This window comes from Spermophilus citellus (genome assembly GCF_964194105.1).
Source record: "Spermophilus citellus genome assembly, chromosome: 2".
NCBI classification, from domain to species: domain Eukaryota; kingdom Metazoa; phylum Chordata; class Mammalia; order Rodentia; family Sciuridae; genus Spermophilus; species Spermophilus citellus.
In genome coordinates this window covers 34,860,410-34,884,697 of record NC_138183.1, presented here as the reverse complement: position 1 = coordinate 34,884,697, position 24,288 = coordinate 34,860,410, and the positions used below count along the sequence as shown (strand labels likewise).

Sequence of the window (24,288 nt, the reverse complement as noted above, 5' to 3'; positions counted from 1 at the left end):
TAATAAAGGTACTATGTCCATTTACAACTAAAAAAATTTAAAAAAAATACGATTGTGAAACAAAGAATCCATATAAAATTTAACAATTCTGTGGTGGATTCATAATTCCAGTAGGTGATCCAAGCAGGCACAATCAGCTTCTCCATCTTAGATGATCCTGTTACAGCATTTGCTATTTTTCAGGACTGGAGGTTCTAAACGACGATTCTGATCTAGTGAAGGTGGTTGAATCTTTAACCTGTGGGAAGATCTTCGCAGTGGAGATACTTGACAAGGCAGATATTCCCCTGGTTGTTCTGTATGATACCTCAGGAGAAGATGATATCAACATCAATGCCACCTGCCTGAAGGCCATATGTGACAAGTCCCTAGAGGTTCACCTGCAGGTACTACCCTAACCACCCTTATCCTCTGAAACACATGCACCAGAGAGAAAATCATCAGAAAAAAATGTTACAGATTTTAGGCTAATGATTAATACAGACATAACATAAATATTGAGAAAAAAGAAGGGGGGCCTGGAAGAGAAAAAACTGTCAATAGTAATTATTTCTTAGGAATGTGATTTTTTATTTTCCAGTTTCTACAGTGAGTATATATTAATTTTGTATGAAATTACTCTGCACAAATAATGAAGGGAAGTAATACAAAAAAGAAAAATTCAATCCATGAAGATATTTATTATTATTTGCTTTAACATTTTTAAATGCATAGAACATCAGTGCCCCAAAATAAAGAAACTTTTAAATAAATCACAAAACATTTACCCTGAAGAAAAGTACAAGGTCTTTAAATAATCATTGTAAAGACATCATAAAAACACTGGGGGAATGGTTTGAATAAGTAGAACTGAGAATTGTCTTCTTATTACAATTTGATGACAAACGGCTAAAATTAAATCTTTACCTCAATTATAGTTTTTCAAATTGTTCAAATTCACATGACCTGTGATCACTAGTTAGAGAGCAGGCTGGTCATGGGATTGGTTCTATGAGAGTTTTTTATTTTCATTTCTTTGAATGTTGCAAAAACATGGTTTATGGGATAATTCTTATTCTAAATAAGTGGGGGGAAAAATAAACCAAAATTAACTACCTTTTTAGCCTTTCAGACAATGGAATGTGGTAATCGATGCAAAATGTCTTGTTTGTGCCTGACACAAGTATATTAGGTATTCCTTTTGGAAAGAAAAGGATCCAGTGTAATTAACTCTAGTTTTTTACATTTAATAATTTTATTTGATACTGTCATCTAAGTTAGATGATTTTAAAATACAAACTTTTAAATGGGATATTTAGGTAAATATCCCTTATGGAGAAAAGAACATTCTGTTCTGAAGCATTCTTGGTGTGCCTCTATCTGTTCCAGGTTGATGCCATGTACACAAATGTCAAAGTGACTAACATTTGCTCTGATGGAACACTGTACTGCCAGGTGCCTTGTAAGGGTCTGAACAAGCTCAATGACCTTCTGCATAAGTTAGAGGACTACTTCCACTGCAAGGTAATGTATAATATCCCCCCCACACACACACACATACATACTATTAGTCCTAAAATCACACATGTAAGTAGTTCACTAAACTGCAGAAATGGGAATAATTTTAATAGTTTGAGGTAGAATTTCTAGAAAGATAAGTAGGAGCCCCAGACTTCAGAGCTTTAAGAGAAAAACCCCACCATATTCTGCATTTTAAAATGGAGATAATGACAGTGTGTTCCTATGGGATTGTCCTGTGGATAGCTGCTTTACTGGTTAGTACAGTGCCTGGCATATAGTAAGACTTCGTTATTTATAACATGTAGTTGATGACCTATCAGTGCAGCTGCCCGTGACTCTGTTAGAGCAAAGGAGAAACCTTGGGATTTAGGACCATAAAACTCTGCCCTCAGGGGAGAGTTTTATATTCCTTCCCAGGCACCACTAACTAGGCTCTCTATGGTAAAAGCGGTTTTACAATTTAAATTTTACTAATAAGTTCCTTACCGTTTTATTCGTGTGTGTGTGTGTGTGTGTGTGTGTGTGTGTGTGTGTGTTTATGAATCAGGATCAGTAGAGGTTTTAAGTTCCAAAAGTTGTTTCCACATATCCATTAGAACACTATAGTCAGAATATGCTGAGATTCCTAAGTAACTAAACCCTGTGGCCACTTTAGCCCTATCCCCCTTGCCTTGGAAGTGAACCCTTACCTTCTAACCTATAAGGTGCATTGGGCAACTTGGAGCACTCTATTCAGCTTTGTATTTTAGCTGTGCTTCTTGAGGGGAAGAGACTGTGCCTTGCCAGTTTTCTACATCCCCTACAGTACCTAATTTAGTAATGTATACATAAAATAAATATTTCCAAAATACTTGCTAAATCACGTTAAATCTATATTCAGATCACTATCCCCTCCTTCAGTGTTACAGATATCATTCGTGTGTGTGTGTGTGTGTGTGTGTGTGTGTGTAAAGCTATTTCAAGGTCATTACTTAAGTTTAATTGGCTAACGTGTCTTGGAGAAATCTGAGACCACCAGAGAGGCTGTCCCTGTTGACTCATTTGCATAATGTCCTATAACCTGTGGTGGTAAAAAGCACTCTTGACATTTTCCGGGCTCTGGTGAGCCACTGAAGGCATTTTCTTTGGAGACAACAGAGGCACTCACCTGAATAGAAGGAGACATTCAGGCAGAAGAGGCAGATGAAGACCTACACGCCTAATTTGTTGGCATTTCATTGGCATGGGTAATACATATTTGTGTTGATAACATTTCTTTTGTTTTGGAATTAAATTCGTTGAGTCTTAATGTTAAAAGATGGAAAGAGGAGGCCTTATGGACAGCTGGCCCAGCCTCCTCACTTTTCATCCATCTGCTGTCCTACTCTTTGTGAGATTCAGCACCCATCTTAATGTGTAAGTGATGGAGACAGAGCCTAAATGAATCATGCTGACCTCTCTGCTAACATGTTAACAGGGCTGATTTGTGAGCCTTGTACACTCAGGGAGAGTAAACCACTGTCATCAACAAACATGCAAATGACAAGACAGAAGTTCTTGTACCCCTTGTATGTTTGCTGTATCCACAAGGCTTACTCCTTGGAAGGAAAGGTCTCACAAGAAGTCTGGGTTACATGTGGGTGAAACAGCTTCCCACCCCTTGGCAGTGTGTCTCTTCTAATTGTGTAGCCATGTGCTCTTTGCCAAGAGTAATGAAAGTATCTTATGTTTCTGTTTTGTAGCACATGACGTCTGAGTGCTTCGTTTCATTACCCTTCTGTGGGAAAATCTGCCTCTTCCATTGCAAAGGAAAGTGGTTACGAGTTGAGGTAAAATCATCACTTGACTTTTTAAAAACTTATTCTGAAACATTTCACATATATACAAACATGATTTTAAAATAAAAGGAATAAGCCACATGGACTCATCACCAGTTTATGAAAGAAAAGACAACCGGAATGGTTCATCTCCCTATTTGCATTCCCTTTTTTCCTGCCCAAGAGAGATACCAGCTGAATTTGGTGTTTCTCATTCCTATTCATTCCTTTACACTTTTTTTTTTTGAGAGAGAGAGAGAGAGAGAATTTTTATTTATTTTTTCAGTTTTCAGCGGACACAACATCTTTGTTGGTATGTGGTGCTGAGGATCCAACCCGGGCCGCACGCATGCCAGGCGAGCACGCTACCGCCTGAGCCACATCCCCAGCCCTCCTTTACACTTTTAATATATTTGTTTCTGTACATGTATACTTTACTATATATGTTTAGCAGTTTGTTAACTAGTATAAACTATATAATTCTGTGGTTCTAGATACAAGAACTATATAATGAATATGTCTTTAGAATATGTAGTAAAAAATGAACGTGGCTAAATGAATAAATTTTTAAATTTTTCTGTAAATAGCAAAAAGTGTTGATTTTTCTAAAACATGTTTTTCACTTCCAGTGTTTGTGAGTTATTCACCCCTGTTGATGCATGCACCCCGGTCCATCTACATTCACACCGTATGATATAACAAAATGAATATGCCAGTATTATTATTTTCTTCTACTGATGATGAACATCTAGATTACTTGTCATTTTTTTGTTGTAAAAAGCACTGCTCTGAACCTTCCTATGCTTATCTTGCAGAGTATCTACCTAGAAGTAGTCTCTGGGTACAGGAAATGCATAGCTTCAGCTTTTACTAGATAATGCCTAGTTGTTCTCCAAAGTCTCTGTCCATTGATGGTGTAGCCCTTGAGAGATCTGGCTTGCTGGGGGAGTCTCAGACCCTTCTTTCCCCCTGCCCAGGTCTGAGGCCCTGTATTCACATATTCATCTATTTCCAGTCCCTGGCAATTTTAAGCTTAGTTACAAATTTGAAAGGAAGTTACATTTTTTTATCATTTTTATATTTTTAAAAGGTGTGTCTTAGATTTTTGTAGTTGCTGATTTTTTTTTTCTTGAATCTTCCTTTCTTCTTGCCCTTTTTTCCTCCCTTCCATATCTATTTTGCCCAATTACTAAAATCAAAAATCTCAGCTTTATGTTATTTTTCTGTTTTTTTTCCTTGAGTACAGAGGTTCTTAACCTAGATGCAAGGACCTCTACTTTCAGTGTGGAGGTGGGATTCCTGAACCCTTCTGTAATTATATCCAAAGTTCATATGTGTGCACTCGTATTATATATTTGCAAAGGGAAGTATGCGTAATTTTATAAAATTCTCAAACCAACCCAAAAAAGATAAGAACCATTGCTCTATTCCTTTTTTTAAATGCTAAAACAGAAACATTTTAATAAATTAATTGATTTTACCTTTTAAGAAAACTCAGGCCTGTCTACATTAATTAAAGCAGTTTTGGAGTAATTACTGTCATTAATGTAAATGTGTCAGGAGGCCAAGCTCTGAAGTTATGTGACCAGGGCTTGTGTGCTATATGCTTAGCCATAAACTTCAAAAGCATGACTCACTAGAAAGAATGTGGCATTGTACATATCTTAAAGCTCTGTGTACAATATGTAAATATACAAATTCTTTATAAACTTTAAAAAAATAATTTCAGACTTTCTGAAGAATTGCAAAAATAGTACAAAAAGGCCCCATTTACCTTGTACTCTTCAACTGACATCTCACATGATCATCATATCATTTTAAAACCAGGAAGTTAACAGTGTTAGTACAGTGTTCTTAACTAACCTGCAGAACTTTTTGACATTTCCCAAGTTGTCTTACTAAAGTTGTTTTTCTGGTCCAGGATTCAAGTCAACATTCATACTGCATGGTGGTTATGTCAACTCCCACCTGCAGTTGCTCAGTCTTTGTCATTCATGGCTTTGCTAAACATAGCATCATTTTGTAAACTCTCTCTCAATTGGAGTGTCTTTGTTTAAATTCGGATTGTGCATGTTAGACAAAAACACTTTCTTAGTGTATGACTGTCTGGTGTTATGTGTATTGTTATCAAATTATGTATTGCCTACGTTTGAGGTAGGCAGAAGGTTTGAGTATTCTCTTAGCAATGTGTAGAAAGTTAGGGAGGAAGAAATTATGAGAAGCAGATCCTGTGTTAAATGATGTTTTTATTTTTGACAATTACACAAATAATTACAAAGCAATTACTGTAGAAGTAATTGACTCTGTCATTTCTCCATTTTTTAAAATTATTTGGAATTTGTTTTATCTCTCTAAAACTTTCTGAGTTTCAAAGGTTTTCAATTAGCAAAATGATAAAAATTACTAGGTTTTTCTGACAAAGCTATAAAAAGTGTCTTTAAAAATATACAGTATTAGGCTGGGGTGGTAGCTCAGTAGTAGAGTGCCTGCCTAGCACACACTGGGTTCAATCCTCAGCACCACATAAAAATAAACAAATAAAATACAGTACTTATCCAATGCGAGTACAATTTTGTTTCTGAATTTCCTCCATTCTTTGTTTTCCTATTGCTAAAATATAGTAGTAAATTCCCTCACATTTTAATATCTTAGAGAACAGATTACATCTTCTAATCAGCAATATTTAGTAATGTATAAAGTCATTTTACAATAAATCACATCTTGGAATTAGAAAATAGTAAACACCACTGTCCTTATGAATTTTACTGATGATTAGTTTATTGATTATTACTGATTAGGTGAATTAAAAACTAGATGTTGAAATCAATTTTGCTTTCAAAGAATACTTGATAAATAAATGCATTTTAAATTAAGAGGAAATATTAATAACATAGTTTTTGTTGTTTTTAATATGCAGTTTTGAATTATATAAAATGTAATTGCATGGAAATGTTGGTCTTTGGAGTATAATAAATCAGCCAGTACCTTTCTCATTTCAGATCACGAATGTGCACAGCAGCCGGGCTCTTGATGTTCAGTTCCTGGACTCTGGCAACGCAACGTCTGTAAAAGTGTCAGAGCTCAGAGAAATTCCACCTAGATTTCTCCATGAAATGATTGCAATACCACCCCAGGTACAATATGCCTTAAGCCTGGAAATTTGCTGGAAGAGGTTTGGATGTGTTTGTGATCAGTTTATGAGATGCTTTCTCAGTTTTGATCTTGCCAATGATCAAAATCCTCATTTGTAAGAAAATTGAAATTTATCCAAATGTGGTTGTTTACCATTTCTGAAGTAAAACTTGGCTGACTTAGACAGAAAGCCCAGTCATACTTATACAGTATTGTTTGATAAATGTTTGCATTTAGGTCCACTGAGGCATTAGGCTGTGTTGTCCAGGTGGAGGTTCCATTTTAATTGTTAGATGCCAATACCAATTCCTATAGTTTCAGGATGTTCATACTTAATCATTTTCTATGACTCTTCCTCCATACATTTTAGTAAAAAGATTAATGTCAGCCCTTTTTCCTCTCTTATTGAACTTTTAAGTGATAAGGATTTTTAATTATCTTGAAAAATTGTTCAGCACTTTTTACTTTTTGGAGAAGTGGTGTATTTTGTATTAAAATTAGTATTTTTTTATTTTATTTTTTTTTATTTTTTAAAGAGAGAGTGAGAGAGGAGAGAGAGAGAGAGAATTTTTAATATTTATTTTTTAGTTCTCGGCGCACACAACATCTTTGTTGGTATGTGGTGCTGAGGATCGAATCTGGGCCGCACGCATGCCAGGCGAGCGTGCTACCGCTTGAGCCACATCCCCAGCCCCAAAAAATTAGTATTTTTTTAAAGAGAGAGAGGACAGAGAATTTTTTTAATATTTATTTTTCAGTTTTCGGTGGACATAACATCTTTATTTTTTTTATTTTTATGTGGTGCTGAGGATTGAACCCAGCGCCCTGTGCATGCCAGGCAAGCATGTTACCGCTTGAGCCACATCCCCAGCCCTAAAATTAGTATTTTTTTAAATAGAACTATTTGGTATTCCATAATTGCAAAATACCTTGACAGTGTTTTCTAGAAGACACCTCCTGCTCTCAGTATTCAGTGGATAAAACAGTAGCTGTGCAAACCTCACATGGCTTTTAGCATTTCTCTCACTCCGGCCTCCGTTGCCTTTTCTAGCAACAGCTATTACACAGATGTTTAACTTTTATTCAAACCTGTTTTCAGAATCCTTTTTCTGAGTCCTTTTGCTCAGTTATAATATTGGAGGCAGACAGACCTTAAGTGCTGCTGTACTTTAGAACAGTTCTGGCCTCTTTATCTCCTTGGTGAAGCATTCATCCAGGGCTAGCCTTACCTCCAGGGGTTCCCTGCCTGGGAGGGAGGGCTGTGGCCCACTGCTGCCAGTCGGAAAGGCACACAGTAGTTTTTGTTATGCTGTAGCACCAACAGGTACTGAATGTTTTTTCTGTTAATCTTATCTGGATTTACTATTTAACAACTTTAAGACTACTGATAGGGGTGGGAGCGGTCCTTAAAGGCTAGCTAACCTAAGCCTCTGGCTAACAGCATCTCCCCAAAAGGTTTAAGTCACAGTAGCAAACTAATGGTCTGTCAGCCAAAATTAATTCAAAATGTTGTGTTTTGGCTCTTGGCTCTTACCATAATTTAAACATGTAGGTTAGTTCCCAGGATTTTAAAATTAAGATTTTTTTTTCCACACAAAAGCCTACTTCTGTCTTTTCTTTTGGTAATACACAATATTGAGCCCTCTGCCCTATGGGCAGTGCCATGTTAGCCAACTTGCTGGCCCATTGGACCCCCCCCCATACTCCCCCCATTACTTGCCAGCCCCTGCAAATATTATAGTGCCCTCTCCCTCCGCCCTGAGTGACCCCTCCCCACCTCATGCAACTGGCACTATGAGTGCTTGGACTGGAGGGAGGGGGAAGGACAAGAGAAGAAGGGGTTAGAGAGGAAAGGAGGAACCTGAGAGGTATAAAAAGGCTCACCTGAGGCTGAAGGGATCCCCAGGGTCACCTTTTGCTACCTGCTGCAGTCATTCTACAGAAGCTTGGGAAGTGGGGAAAGGCAGTAGTTTTGGAGTAAATGAGATGGCTGTGGATTTTAGGTTTCCCTGTCCCACCTAGTTCTTATCAAGGCATCCTTTAAAAAGTGAGCTCAAGTACATGGTCCAACGAGTTACCCAGGAGATACTATAGAGCGCTGAAGCCTCTTGAAAGATCCTTGTAAAAGTTGTATTTTTTTCAAAAGATACTTCATTTTTAAGTCAAGCTTAGAGGGAAGGTCTGGATGTGTGTCCCAACCCTGTCTGCTCAGCTCTGTGGTCTTCCACAAGCTAGTTTCTCTGAGTTCTCACTGTCTATAAAATAGTGTCCCAGTGCCTGCCATGCAGAGGTGTTGTGGGACGGGAAGTGCCTGGTATAAGCAGGCCCTGGCTCATAAAAGAAATAAAGGTAGTAGTAGTGACATAAATAGAGCCAGGAACATAGGGACCGACACTCAAACCAAGAGCTATGGCGGTCACTACCTGCCCTCTATCTGGACAGCATCTTTTTGTAGGAAAGTAATGCTGACATTACTCTTGGGTACAAGTTAACTTTTCCATTGTGTTTTTTCCCCCACAGGCTATAAAGTGCTGCTTAGCTGATCTTCCGCAATCTATTGGCATGTGGACACCAGATGCTGTGCTCTGGTTAAGAGATTCTGTTTTGAATTGCTCCGACTGTAGCATTAAGGTTAGTTATTTTACTGGTCCTGGTACTTCTAGAAAGGGATCTAGAGCCATTGATCAGAGGGCCACTAGTGGTTTGTGTGGAAGAATTTTGTTACTGTAAACTGTTGCTTTCACATTGGACACATCTTTATGTTCAAAATATTGGTTACATGTGTAGCCCGTAAAATATCTCATGGATTAATTGTTTCTTATTTAAGAAGTTATCCTGTATGCCTGATATTACTTTTAAACCATTTATTTAATTTTTCCCATTATTAATAAGATAGCAGAGATGGTTCTCTATTTACACTTTTGTAATGTGATAAGGAATTAAGTCATCAACAAAAGGACATATCTCTTGATAAATGTTTCTTATAATTGAAAACGTCCTTTTTTAAAAATTAGAATAGGTTATAAACATCTTTTGTTTATAACTTTGGTTATTTAAATTTCTTATTTCACTAGCTCTTGTTTCATTTTCTGCACTTTTGCATCTTAAAATGAAAAATCATGCTGGGCATGACGACACATGCCTGTAATCCCAGCAACTTAACTTGGAGGCTGGGGCAGGAGGATCACAAGTTGGAAGTCAGCCTCAATAATTTAGCAAGATCCTGTCTCAAAAACAAAAAAGGACTGGGTGTATAGTTCAGTGGTAAAGCACCTCTGGGTTCAATCCAAGTACCACAAAAAAGAAAAGAAAAACCTTGTTCCTATTTCTAAGAGCAGAAATAAATGTAAGATGATGTTTTCTGTTATTAACTGATGCAGATATTGTTTTATATAAACATATAAACACAATGCCCTCAAAAAATGTCTGCATGAAATCTCAGATTCACTCTAGCTAACACCATTCCCCTGTCTTTCTGTTCCCCTAGGGTTGCATTCCATGTGGCTGCTTACTTAGTTCCACACTGTTATATATTCTTCAGTTTTCATGTGACAATATTGTTTTCTCAGCTACTCATTTTTTTCTAAGCCACTTGTTAAACTCCTGAGGCTCTGGTATTTGATAAAAATTTTTAGTGTATCATAAATATCCAAACAAACTGATAGTCAGTATCTCATTAGTACCTCAAAACAAACTGATAGTCAGTATCTCTTTAGTACCTCAAAGGATGATTTTAAATGGAATCATCTCACTGGGAAAAAAACATTTTTTTAAGTAAAATACTGTGGATTGCCTTACTGATGTTTCCTGCTCTCGCTGCCTGTGTTCCTGCCTTTTCATTTCTAGCCCTGTCTGATAATTAGATGCAACTAGAAGTGTCTCACTACGATAAACCAGATAATGAAAGATAATGAAAGTCATTTACAGTCATCTAGCCTTTGGGACACATGGCAGTGTTGTCCCAGTTATCAGTACATGGTATTCCTGCACAAACACCCCTTAGCAGAAAGAGCAGAGGTGGCTGGGGAGTCAGAACGTCTTCTGGGAGAAGGTGCAAAACTGTGGTGGGACTTTCTTTTCTTCTCTCCCCAGGTCTCTTCTCCATGTAGCAAGGGTAAGGGGTGAGGACGTACAGTAGTCCAAACAAGGAATTGGACTCACGGGTGTGGGGATGTCCGAGCTTTTTCTTTTCCATTCCAGCAAGGGTATACCAGCCTGGAATGGTGACTAGAGCTTTTGCCATCCTCATGATTATGTAATTGTTGAAACTGGGTGATGGGAACTCACCATGCTATTCTATTTTTTTGGAATGTCATTAATTTAAAAGCTCTCATCATGACGTATGGAACCACTCTTCTCAGTGGTAATGACCTCTGTCTAGCAAGTGGTAAGGTTTCCCCAAAGCTTTTCATTTCCATAAGATTGCTGCTGCTTTATAGATTATTTTGACTTGATTCTTTTTATTGCTAGGCTGTGACAGACAGTTCATCTTACCTTAAATAAAATGAATTTTAGCCAGTATGTTTTGCAAAATGCTGTGCTTTCATATTTAAGATTAATATTATAACTGCCTCTCAAAATTCAATGTGAATTTGGATTTCTTATTGATCTTTGTATTTTCCAAAGGTTACAAAAGTGGATGAAAACAGGGGGATCACATATGTGTATTTATTTACTCCCAAGAACTTCCCTGATCCTCATCGAAGTATTAATCGGCAGATTACAAACGCAGACCTGTGGAAGCATCAGAAGGATGTGTTCTTGAGTGCCATATCCAATACAGTCAGCTCTCCCAGCAGCAAAAATGGTAACACACCCTTGTCAGGCCACACTGGAGAGAATTTCAGAAAGAGCTTCCCAGAAGTCATCAAAAAGCCCATGGCGGACCATACCAGCTCTTTCTCTATGGAAGAACTGCCACCTCCTGTCCACTTGTCGAAGCCAGGGGAGCACATGGATGTATATGTGCCGGTGGCCTGTCACCCAGGCTACTTTGTCATCCAGCCTTGGCAGGAGATACATAAGCTGGAAGTGCTGATGGAAGAGATGATTCTGTATTACAGTGTGTCTGAGGAGCGCCACATAGCGGTGGAGAAAGACCAAGTGTATGCTGCAAAAGTGGAAAATAAGTAGGTCCTAGAACAAAGCTTTTTTATTCCGCTCCTAAGAAAAATGTGTAGCATAATACCAGGGATTCTTAATCTCAACAGGGGTATTTTGAACCACACAAATGTATTTGGAATGTGAATTAAAATCAGTGAATTGTGCAGTTTTTCTAATATTTAAAATGTCATTTATCTAAAAATCTAGTTAACTATACTCCTGTTAAAGCCTAATTATATACCGGAAATGAAGGTTTAAATGTTTTCCCACAATACTTTTATCCAGAAAATGATTTTTCTCATTGACTTTTTTATTTTAAAAGTAAAATGTATGTTATACAAAATTTACGAAATATAAAAAAGCATAAGAAACTAAAATTAGCTACCTAAACATAATAGTTGCTAAATTATTTATGTATTTCTTCTAGTTTTATAAGCATATTTATATATTGGTATATTATTATTATATAGAAATCTGTATCTGCTTTTCCTCCAACATTATGCCGTGAACATTTTTCCATGTGGTAGAATTTCTTTAGAAATATTTTTCATGGCCAAATGATAATATGTCACATGGAGACATCATAATTTTTCTCTTTTGTTATGTAGGATTTTTCTCTCAGATTTTTCACTATTATAAGTAATAATAGATTATTATTATAAACAATAAAGCTTTGCATCTCTGATGTTTATGGAATAGGTTCCTAGAAGAGAAATTAATCTGTTGAAATTACTTGTTGAATCTCAATGTGTCTAGATCAGTATACGTTATACATTTCTTCCTAGCAGTGTGCCACCCTTTATAAGGAAGAACAGTGCATTACATCACTGTTCTTTGGCCTTGGGACTGTGAGAACCATACTTCTTACACATGTTTAACACTCAAGTCTGTTTTCCTATACTGTCACGCCTGGATCCACACTCTCCTCCCTGAGTCCCGTGGGATGTGCTGGTTCCATCCCAGTGGGGCCCAAGCTCTCCATTCTCCACTCTTCTGTCCGTGCATGCCATGAAGCCCTGGGAAATGGCACCTCAGCCCATCTTTTCCTCATGCCATCCCGCTTAGGGGAACATACAAGCTTAATGTTGATGCTGAACAAGAAGAGTTGTCTCCCCTCCTCAACACACACACACACACACACACACACACACACAGAGGGACCCCATGCTCAGGTTTAAAAGTCATACTGCTTATTTTTTAAGCATTTTAAAATATTAATCAATTTTTTAATTATTAATTTTAAGAATTAATAAAATACTTTTATTCCTTAAGATAGCAAACATAGTCATGTATAAATGTCATTTTCATGGGAGAGAAAACCTAATTTGTAACTCTCAAAAGTGAAAAGTATAATTATCATTTTGAAAAGCATACAACTCTACTTGTCACAAGGTTTTCATCTTCAAAAAATTATTTTTACTATGTCATATGTCATGTTATTTACAAACCATAAGCATAAATGGGTTTAATTCAGTTTGTGTAAGTTTGCTTTAATCAGAATTCTTTGCAATGTAATTTAGTTACATTTAAAAACAAACCATTGTTGACTATCATGAAGAGCAGATTAATGATGGCAGGGAGGTTCTACTTGGAGGAAAGGGGCTACCAGGGAAGGAGAACTGATAAACTGGAGGCCTGTAGTGTGGGCCCTCTGCCTCCCCACCCACCCTCTATGGGTTTGAACAGTTCTGCCCAAGAACTCTTGGACTTTAACTAGTTAAGTTATTCCCAGATAATCAAGGATTGTTTTTCTCTTTGTTTTTAGTACTGGTACCAGGGATTCAATTCGGGCACTCAATCACTGAGCCACATCTCCGTCCTATTTTGTATTTTATTTATTTAGAGACGGTCTCACTGAGTTGTTTAGCTCCTTGCCATTGCTGAGGCTGGCTTTGAACTCGTGATTCTCCTGTCTCAGCCTCCTGAGCTGCTGGGATTACAGGCATGTGCCACTGTGCCCAGTTTCAAGTGTTGTTTTATAAATAAGAACAGATTATCCAAATTTTTTTAAAGCTTCATGAACTGACAGTATCAAATGTTAGAGTGTTTATCTTGCTTAAGACTCAAGACTATTTACTACTATGCCTTTTTCCCAACTATAGTAGGCTAAGACTTAGGAATTTCAGATATTTTTTTTTATTAAAGTGGTTTCCAAATTGATTCCAATAAGAAGCACCTAGAAGCCCTATTTAAAATACAGATTTCCTTCATCACCCCAGGAATCCACCATCTCGGTGGTAGAGCCCCAGATCTGTGTTTTTAACAAACTCCAGGGATTGCCTTGCACTGAAGTTGGTGATCTAGTCAAAACAGAAGCCTTTATGAAGCTTCTAGTTTTGAGAATCAAAAGCTGAATAGAAATACATCACATCTGTTTTCTGAGGCTTTCTCCCCACTGCTCTGAACCTCTTTATTTATGGACTGAAAATACAGACCACCATCTTGTTGCCCTGTGCAATTTAAAGACAATGCTGTTGGTAAAAATCAAATGTTTTTGTCTCTTTTTGCACTCACACAACTTAGCAACTTTTATCAAACTGGCATTTCTACATACTATGTCCTCTTCAATTAGATCAGAAATTTTTATTAATAGAGCTTATCTTCCAAATGATGGTTATTATAATGCCAAGTAATGCCCTAGGGACTGAGACTCATGCATTACTGCCTGTCACACTCTGAACCTGTCTGGAGGTTCCTTGGAGCTCCTCCAGTGGCCACCAGTCACAGAGAGTGCTTTAAAGTTGGCCTCTTTTTTGGTAGGTTCTTGCTGTCTACTAGGGCAGCTGAGTGGTTTGTAGACCCTTCTCGAAGTGTTTGCTGGCCAGCCCCTGCTTAGCAGTATGTCACAGTAACAAGTCTGCCATTCCCTGGGCTTGGGGTTGGCAAACACATTCCAGAGAATGACTGGGCCTTCCACCTGAGGTGGAGTCCCTCTCTGACCATTCAGGTACTGAGACCACCTTCACAGACACTTTCATCTCAGCTGTAGCAAGGAGTGTTCCTTTCCTTAAAATAATCCTTCTTAATCATATAATTGAGACTATAGGACTTCAAAATGGCACTTCATATTTTAACCTCCAAGTCTAGGTTTTTCACATTTTATCAATGTGCCCAGGAGGGAAAAGTATTTTCATGTGAATTTCTTTTTGGTTCCTTGAATTCCAGATCTGAAACCAGGCTCCTATTGTTTCCCACCCTCTTGCCACATCCAGGTTCTTTATTTTAGGGATGAGTTGGGTTTTGTGTTTGGTTTTGGTTTTCAGTTTCCTCCCCTGGCATAAAATTGTCAAGTTTTTGTTCAAAGCTTTTTTGATCTCTCCCCAGCCTCTGGTCTCGGGCTTTCTCCTCCATTCCCACACGCACCCCCTTCCACCGTGCCCTCCCTAGCCGTCTGTGCTTTCATCTCAAGCATTTTCCACCTGCAGCTGGTCCTGCACGCATCTCTCTTTTCACCTCCTAGACCATGGGCTACATACCAAATGTGTGGCTGTTCTCTGTCTCCCCAGGGTGAAGGGATCGCTGGTCTTGTCCTGACGTCCTCCATGGCATGTTTCATTGTGCTTAAGGATGGTTGGTGGTTTATGTATCAGTGTCCCTCATTAGCTCTGTGAGGCCCAGCAAAGTCTCCTGAATGAGCAGATTTCATCAGATGAGCCAGTGGCAAAGCCAAGAATGGAAACCTTTGGGAAAAGAAGCAGCAATGGCCTTAAAAACTTCTACAATTATATAGCTTCTATTTTGATAACCATTACTTACATTAATTATTCTTTTTTAATATTTTTAGTTGTAGATGGATACAATACCTTTTTTTTTTTTTTTTTAATTTTTATGTGGTGCTGAGGATTGAACCCAGGGCCTCACACATGTTAGGCAAGCACTCTACCACTGAGCCACAACCCAGCCCTAATTATTCTCTTTCTCACAAAATGTTTACTTACCCCTAAAGCCATTGTTGACTTTGTGTGTTTTTTCTTTTTAATCCAATGTGCAACTAGGTGGCACAGGGTGCTTTTAAAAGGGATCCTGGCCAATGGACTGGTCTCCGTGTACGAGCTGGACTATGGCAAGCATGAGTTAGTCAACGTGAGGAAAGTACAGCCCCTGGTGGACATGTTCCGAAAGCTGCCATTCCAGGCAGTCACCGCTCAACTTGCAGGTAATTTCTGGAGAAGCTGAACTCCTGCTGCAATGTAGCTTACATTGTCCCTTTTGTCCTGGGTACTTAGTTAAGTGCAGAGTCATTGGCCCATTGAGTTTTTGGTGCTTTTTTCCTGTATTTTTTTTAAACACTAACAACATCCTGACCATAGTGGAAATAATTTTAATGAACCTTTCAGTCAAGTTCTTCCATTATATCTACCATTCCTAGTCTCTGTTTCTGGTTTCGTGCATGAGTATATTTTTAAAGCTGCAATCCTAGTACAGGTGCATTATTGCATTCTGCTCTTCATTTTAGCATTTTGTTCCCTAATAGTTTGGGGGGTGGTTATTTCATAGTTTTGCTCATTATTATTTTCCCCCCAGTACTGGAGATTGAACCCAGGGGCCTCATGTGTGCTATGCACACATTCTACCACCTAGCCACAGTCCTTGTTTGTTTATTTTTGGCACTAGGGAGTGAACCCAGGGGCACTTACCACTGAGCTATATCCTTAGCCCTTATTTTTAAATTATTTTTTTATTTTGAGACAGGATCTCACTAACCTGCTAAGGCTGGCCTCAAATTTGTGATCCTCCTGCCTCAACCTCCCACATTGCTGGGATTATAGGCATGTACCAGCTGCTATTAATTTTTAAGGTGTAAAATATTCTACTGAACTGACATTTCCCTATTGTTGAATAATTAGGTCATTTACAGTTTTTACTGTAATATTAAGAAAAACTTTGCAGATATGTATACTAGCAAAAACAAAAACACAATTGAAGCAATCTAATAACCGAATGGAGACAATTTCATTATTATTATTGCACAAGTTTATTTGTTGCATAAATTATACTTTACCCAGTGGAGTATTACATAATCATAAGACACTGGTGGGTCATTTTCATGGCCAAGTGAGTTTCCAATTTGCATCACAACTGTCAGCATGCAATAGTATGAAATTTCGCCACATTCACACCTGCCTCTTGACATTGAAATGTGAGGTGCTAGGGCTGGGGGTGTGGCTTGGTAGCAGAGTACTTGCCTAGCACGCATGAGCTCCTTCCCCAGCACTGGAAAAAAAATTAAATCAAGGCTGGCCTCAAATTTGTGTACTAGATTTAATAACTGTTCAGTGATACCTCTTCGAAGTCCCGTCTAATGAGGTTCTCCTTTGATCTTTTGTGAGAGCAGTGGAGATGTGGGTGGCTCCCAGTGAGCTCCCACCATTAGAGAACATGAGCTGTTGGACGGAGCTCAACCCAAAGGCCTGTCAGCATCAGCAGAGGACTTTGAGGCCAGGAGGCCTGAGGAGGGCAGACACGGGGAGTCAGCTGGCTCTCTATGTCCTACTGCACTGGGATAGGGGGCATTGTGACCATGACACAGTGCCATCCTGATTGATCCCTTTGCTACTGCCTGTAGTCCTCAGCCCCACTTAGCCCAATATGTATCACGGGGACAGAGTGATTTGATCTCAGAAAGAAATTATATCTTAGATTCTTATTTGTTAGAAAGCTACTTATTGCCTTATTTTGAAACATTTGACATTTTGTCTGTCTCTTTCTACTAGAATTCAAAGGACATTCTTGTGATAATGAGAAATAAAGCAAAAATGATGCTTTGCACATGACTTGGTGCCAGTTAGTCAGCTTTGGACTCAAATCTCTTAAGTAGCTTTTTCAGATTTAATGGTTACTTGTTTCATTTTCACATTTAATGCTTAAGTTTTGCTAATTACACATTCTGTCAAACATGATCATCCAGCTGCCCAGAGAAGGAGTCCCTGTGAGGAATGAGTGCTTGAAACCATCATCCCCATCGCTGGCATGGCAGCTAATGGTCCCTATGCTTACTCCGTGCTAGGGACTCTTCAAGCCACTTAGATCTGTCTCCTTGTCTAGTATGTGCATCCCATGTTATAAAGTTCCCTCTAAGCACTGCTTGTGTTGCATCCCACAAATTCTGATATGCTGTATTTTCATTTTCATTTAACTCAAAATATTTTTAAATTTCTCTTGATATTTTTTGACTCATGTGTTATTCATTCTCCAAGTGTTTGAGCATTTTCCAGCTGTCTTCTTGTGTTGATGTCTAATTTAACTCTGTTGTGGTCTGAGAGCAGACATTGTGTGATTTCTGTTCTTTTAAATGTGTTAAGGTGTTTTTTCTGTCCCAGAATGTGGTCTTTCTTGGTAAATGTTCTATGTGCTTGGAAAGAATTGTAGTCTGCTGCTGTTGGAAGAAGTAGCCAATAGATGTCACTTTTAGTAGTCAGAAGGAAGTAGTCTAGAGATGTCAGTGGATTTATAGTGCTGTTGAGTTCAGTGTGTCCTTACTGACTTTCTGCCTGCTGATCTGTCCATTTCTGATAGGTGGCCGTTACAGTGTCTGACTGTGACATTGGATTCATCTGTATCTCCTTGCAGTTCTGTCCTTTTTTGCCTCATGTGTTGACATTCTTATGTTAGCTGCATGCCCATTAGGGATTGTTATGTCTTCTTGAAGAACTGACCCCTTGACCATTATGTAATGCTTCTCTTTGTCTTACACTGAAGTCCACTCTGTCTGAAATTATTACACCTATTTCTGCTTTCTTTCGATTAATATCAGCATAGTATATCATTCTCCAGCCCTTTACTCTTCTTTATATTGTCTTTAAAATGGATTTATTTTTGATAACATATAAGTGAGTCTGTGTCTTGATCCACTCTGATAATCTCTTTTAATTTGTGTATTTAGACTAGTAACATTTAAAGTGATTTTCAATATAGTTTGAGTGATACCTACCATATTTATTACTTTTTTCATTTGTAGTCTATGTTCTGAGTTTGTTTGTTTATAGTACCAGAGATTGAATCCAGGGCCTCATGCTTGTTAGGCATAATTGGTCTTATTTTTGTCTTCCACACTTTCTGCTTTTCTTGATTTCAATTGAGCATTTTAAATGGTCCTATTTTTCTCCTTTCTTAATATATCAGTCCTATTTCTTTTACTCTACTTTACTTTTTTCAGTGGTTGCCATAGAGTTTGACATACACATTTACAAGTAATCCAACTGGACTATTGTTTTTTTTTTTTTTTCTGTGGTGCTGGAAATTGAACCCAGGGCTTCACATATGCTAAGCAGACACTCTATCACTGAGCCATATCCCCAACTCCAAAGTCTACTTTTTTATATATATTTATTTTTTAGGTGTAGTTGGACACAATACCTTTATTTCACTTATTTATTTTTATGTGGTGCTGAGGATCGAACTTGGGGTCTCGCACGTGTGAGGCGAGCACTTTACCGCTGAGCCACAACCCCAGCCCCCCAAATCTACTTTTAATAGTTATCCTGCTTCAAAGGTAGTACAACCTTGTAATAACAACCTTATAACCAAACAGTTCCTTCTTCCTGTCCTTGCCTTATTGCAGCTACTCATTTCACTTATTTGTACAGGCATATATAACCAAATATGCCGCTGTTGTTTTTATCTTGAACAAACAGTTATCTGTTAGATCAGTAGAGAATAAGAAAAATAAAATCTTACCTTCACTTATTCATTCTCTAATGCTTTTCCTTTCTTTATGTAGATCCAAGTTTACTTTTCCTTTCCTTTGCAGAGCTTCTTTTAACATCTCTTCCAAGGTGCCTACTGGTACCAGACTCCTCCAGTTTCCAGGGTTTGGCTTGGTTTTATTTTTTAGAGTCTGCACCTGGGCCCTCTCACCTGCTAGGCCAGCACAGCCGCTGAGCTCCACCCAGCCTCTCTCCTCCACTCCTGAAGGGTACTCTCACAGGATACAGAATTCTGGTTGTGGGTTTCTTTCTCTCAGCACTCCACTCTCCTTGCTTGCATGGTTTCTGAGAAGGTAGATGTCATTCTTTTCTTTGTTCCTCTGTAGGTGAGATGGTTTTCCCCTCTGCCTTCTTTTGAGATTTTTCTCTCTTTGATTTCCTAAAATTTCAACATGATATGCCTTGATGTTTTGGGGAGGACATTGAGCCTCCTCAGTGTTCTGAGTTTCCTGGCCTATGGTCTGGTGTGTGACACTAATTTGAGGAAATTTTCAGTCATTTATTCAGATAGTTGCATTCCTTTCTCTTTCTTCTTCTTCAGTTTCCCGTCATACACATTGTGGCACCGTGTGTAGTTGTCCCCAGTTCTTGGATATTCTGTTGTGGGTTTATTTCATCCTTTTTCTCTTTGCCTTTCAGTTTGGGAAGTTTCTATTGTCACATCCTCAAGAACAAAGATTTTTTTCTCAGCCTTGTCCAGTCTACACAGGCACCTACTAGAGAGAGGAGTGACGTAGACTGGGAGTTTCATGGGAGTCGCCTGTTGGGACAGGGGCATTCCAAGTGTTTTTGATCTCTAACTTTTCTTCTTTGTTTTTTCTTAAAATTTACATCTTCTGTCATCCATCGGGTGAGGCATAGGTTTTTTGGGTGTGAGTGCTGGAGCTGGAACCCAGGGCCTCACACACATTAAGCAACCACTGAGCTACCCCGAGCCCCAGCCACGTGTCCTTACGCTGTCCACTTCATCCATTAAAGCCCTTAGCATATTAATCATAGTTCTTTTAAATTCCTGGTCTGATCTTTCCAGCATTCCTGTCATATCTGAGTCTGATTCTAATACTTGTTCAAACTCTTCAAACCGTGCTTTTTGCCTTTGGCATGACTTGTGAAAGGTGGACACAGTGTCCTGGGGAAAGGAACTCTGGTAAACAGGCCTTTGGTAATGCTATGGCAAGGTGGTGTGGGGGCTGCAGTCCCATGTGTGGCTAGGGCTGAATCTGGTGAGCCTCTGCCCCAACTGTGAACTTGCCCAGAGCTTCTCTGGGTTTCCCCTTAGGTGGGGTAGGGTGGCTAGTGGAGAGAGGAGTTGGTCAGTTCCCTTCTCCAGGTGGATTAGGCTCTAGTGGAACCCCAGCAGGTCACGTGCTATTAGAACCATTTTTTCCTGAGAACAGGGCTTATTAGGAGTCACCCCCTACTAGAAGCCCAAGGGGACTTTTCTCTGCTATTCACTGTGAGAACCTGGAGGGAGGAGGTCATATTCTTGGAGGGAAAACTCTCAGACTTTTCTACAGGCCTCCAGCTGTTCATCATTCTGCCTCTTGGTCATTGGTTTGTGCTCCAGCAAGTTGTGACTCACAGTATCTGCCTGTCTCTCCAGTTTAAGGGGGCAGAAGACTACTCTGTGACCCCACTTTTCAGTGTTTTTAACATTTTACTTATTGTTAAGATGAAACAATAACTTCTGAATTTCTTGCACGCTGAGCCAAAACGCAGAAGTTCTGCCAGCCACTTCATTGGATTCTCCCTGTTAAGAGTCTTAGTCCTGTTACTGTGACTATAATGCAGATCAGGAAATAGCAGCTGAGAGAAGTACCATCCCAGGGCCCACAGCCTTGACCCTGCAGTCTGCCTCTCTGTGCTCGCCTTGTTTTACTGTGTGCTTCCTCCTCGGAGTGTAAGGTGTAGCAGACCTGGATTTGGGTCCCTTAACTGCTCAGCCTGTCCCCATAACAGTCAATCCCCGTCCTCCTTGTGTCTCTGAATGTGTGGGTCAGATGAGCAAGTGCAGATGAAATCAGCCTTGTAGACTAAAACTGCACAAACGCATGTTTCTTTTACACTTAACAGAAACTCGGTGCTGCTCTGGGGTCCCATCTCCAAGCCCAGTTCCTCTTCTAGGCTCACCTCTGCTAAGCCTTTCTTCCTAGAGACTTGCTCTTAACTCTGAGCATCAGATGACTCATCTGAAGGGAGGAAAACAGCTAGAGTGGACATGATGGAGTGTCTCTTACTCAAACGCAGGCACCCGCTAGAGAGAGGAGTGACGTGGACTGGGAGTTTCATTGGAGTCACCTGTTGGGACATGGCCATTGACGTCATTACTTTGGTAGACTTGATTCACATCCACCCAAGCCCTGTGAAATTTGGCAATACCCCTCTAACCAAATAATTCTGGAACCTAAGTGGAATCCATAGGGTGTCCTGAGTGTATAAATGAGAGTACTTCAAGGTTCTCTAGGTCCTTGGGCCAAACCCCTTACCCACTCACAAAAGGGGTCCCTGGGTGCTTACCTCCCAAGGCTCCCAATGAGTCATGGCTTCACTCTGTCTTTAAGGACAACATGACATCCTTTGCAGCAGTACTGCCTGGGTGTGCATTCAGTTTCTGGATCATAAAGTAAAGGAGCCGCACTATTGGGTCATTCCTTACTTTACTGATCAGGCTCTAAAAGGGTTACCTTTTTCCTTCTTAAATAACATGGCTCTAAAAAATTGTCAAAGCTGCTAAAGATAATGATGAGACTTCTAAACTTCTCGTGGGAAATTCTTAATAATCCAAGTCTTTAGCCCTCTTGCTATGTAGATAACAAGCCTTCTAAAATTATATCTAAAACCCCCAGACTTTCATTCCTTGGGACATAATTCATAGTTTGTCTAATCTAATACATAATACATGTGGTCTTAATTTATATTAATAGTTTCTTGAAAAATATTTTTTTCTTATCTCAATTTCATTTTCAGAACTTACATAGAATTCTCTAACTTGATCTCAAGTTCAAAAGTCATAGAGATTTAAAGATGCACAGGGCTTAAAATTCATCTGGCAAACCAGTTTCTTTTGTGATAGGTAAACTGAGGCCTGAGAGAGGAGCCAAGTTGTTTAGGGTCATACCACTTGATAGAGGAAGAGCTGGGAATAGTAACACATATCCTGACTTTGAATGCATGGTCTTTTCCATGGTGCTGGGTATAATTTTTAAAAACTATACTATAAATAGGTCAGATATCAGTCTTTTCTATTTTAAACTGTATTTGGTCCAGCAGGAAAAAAAAACTTAGAAAAAAATTTCACTAATATCATTGACGTTTATTTCCCCTGGATATGTCAATTATTAGTTTAAATTTACATAGACTTTATGTATGGGAAATGTGTGTAATCTTTGGGGGGGGGGTACTGGGGATTGAACCCAGAGGTGCTTTACCACCAAGCACATTCTCAGCCCTTTTTATTTTTTATTTTGAGACAGGGTTTCACTTAGTTGCTTAGAGCCTCCCTAAGTTGCTAAGGTCTTGAACTTATGATCCTCCTGTCTCAGCCTCCTGAGTAGCATCTCAAAGTAAACTCGTGTTTGTAGGTAAAGGCTTATAGAAGTGGCTCCACTAGAGTAGAACTATAAGCTGGACGGGTTTATGATTGTTCTGCAACCATCTTCTGGCGTAGACAGGTCTAATCTGGGATGCTCAAGTTACTCTGGAATTGACTGAATGTTTTTCCAGGATAATGGATCAAAGAAAGGCCGTTTGACACCTCACTGCTACCCTGCTCTCCCTGTCTTTCCCCTAGGAGTGAAGTGCAGCCAGTGGTCTGAGGAGGCTTCGATGGTGTTTCGAAATCATGTGGAGAAGAAACCTCTGGTGGCACTGGTGCAGACGGTTATTGAACATGCTAACCCTTGGGACCGGAAAGTAGTGGTCTATCTAGTGGACACATCGCTGCCAGACACTGATACCTGGATTCATGATTTTATGTCACAATATCTGGTAGAGCTTTCAAGAGTTAATTAATCACTGCTTCTGAGACCTTGATGACTAATTCAGATTTTTTTAGCAATAACAAAATGTAGTAGGCTTTAAAAACATCATATTTCTGCTACATGGCTCTGACTGTTGTGGGGGATTGAAACGAATATGCTTATGTTTGATGAAAGATATTTAACAAGTTTTGTTTTAACAGAGTTGACTTTTCAAAGAAAATTGCACTTGAATTATTACTATAATATTAGAATAAAAATGTTTATCAATATAAAAACTGACTACCTTGTAATTTCTAGGCTTTATGATCATAAGGTGAAAGTTTCCTTTTCTGTTCCTGTCTTCTTGCAATGCTGAATTCCTCTCCAGTTAAACAGAATTTTATGACTTGACCGTACCCTGATATGGTGGTGTATCCCAAAGCATGTGAAGATTTGTCCTGACTCATTAGCATATCAGCACTGTCACAGACCAGGCAAACTAGCACACACCCTTGACTCCAGACCTTCAGTGGCTTCTCAATGTCCACAGAATCCAGACCCAAGGACAGGCCTTCCACAGCCCCTGCCCAGACTTGTCCACACATCCTGCTTCAGCCACATTGAACCTTTATCTGGAACCTAACCTCACGCATTTTCATCCAGGACTGCTGACGTTCTACAGCAAGACTCGCTACCCTCAAACCGCGTTTGTTTATTCCCACAACCTGCAGCTCATTCTCCCCATCTGTTTTCCATGCTTGACCCCCACGCTGACCACAAGCCCTCCCTGGTACCACTTTCTACTCCATAATACTCTCCTGGTTCCCATATCTCAGTGCACTTCACGGTACACAACTAGTTATCTGTACTCACCACCTCAGGGAGGGGAGGGACAGGCTTAGTCATCTCTTTATCCAGCAGTTCTCTGTATAGGTTTGACAGCTGGTCTGGCTGGTGAGAAGATGAGTCTTGATTTCTATTGTCAGATGGTTTGCTTGCTGTCTATACTCCCACCATTGTTGCTTTCTGGCTAATAATGTGACATCACTGGATGTGGAGTTAGGAAGGGAGGCACCTATATGGCTCTTATGG

At 39.2% G+C, this 24,288-nt stretch overlaps 1 protein-coding gene across 1 annotated transcript in view; it reads left to right on the top strand.

Moving 5' to 3' along the window:
• TDRD7 (tudor domain containing 7) overlaps positions 1-23,501 on the top strand; it is a 67,435-nt gene extending 43,934 nt beyond the window's left edge. Inside the window, exons 10-17 of the mRNA XM_081280034.1 lie at positions 184-386; positions 1,369-1,503; positions 3,222-3,308; positions 6,296-6,430; positions 8,949-9,059; positions 11,055-11,557; positions 15,527-15,687; positions 23,028-23,501. Of these exons, the coding sequence (XP_081136160.1) occupies positions 184-386; positions 1,369-1,503; positions 3,222-3,308; positions 6,296-6,430; positions 8,949-9,059; positions 11,055-11,557; positions 15,527-15,687; positions 23,028-23,248 (1,556 nt within the window). The 3' untranslated portion in view covers positions 23,249-23,501. The remainder of the gene's footprint in view (positions 1-183; positions 387-1,368; positions 1,504-3,221; positions 3,309-6,295; positions 6,431-8,948; positions 9,060-11,054; positions 11,558-15,526; positions 15,688-23,027) is intronic.
• The last annotated feature ends 787 nt before the right edge of the window (positions 23,502-24,288 follow it).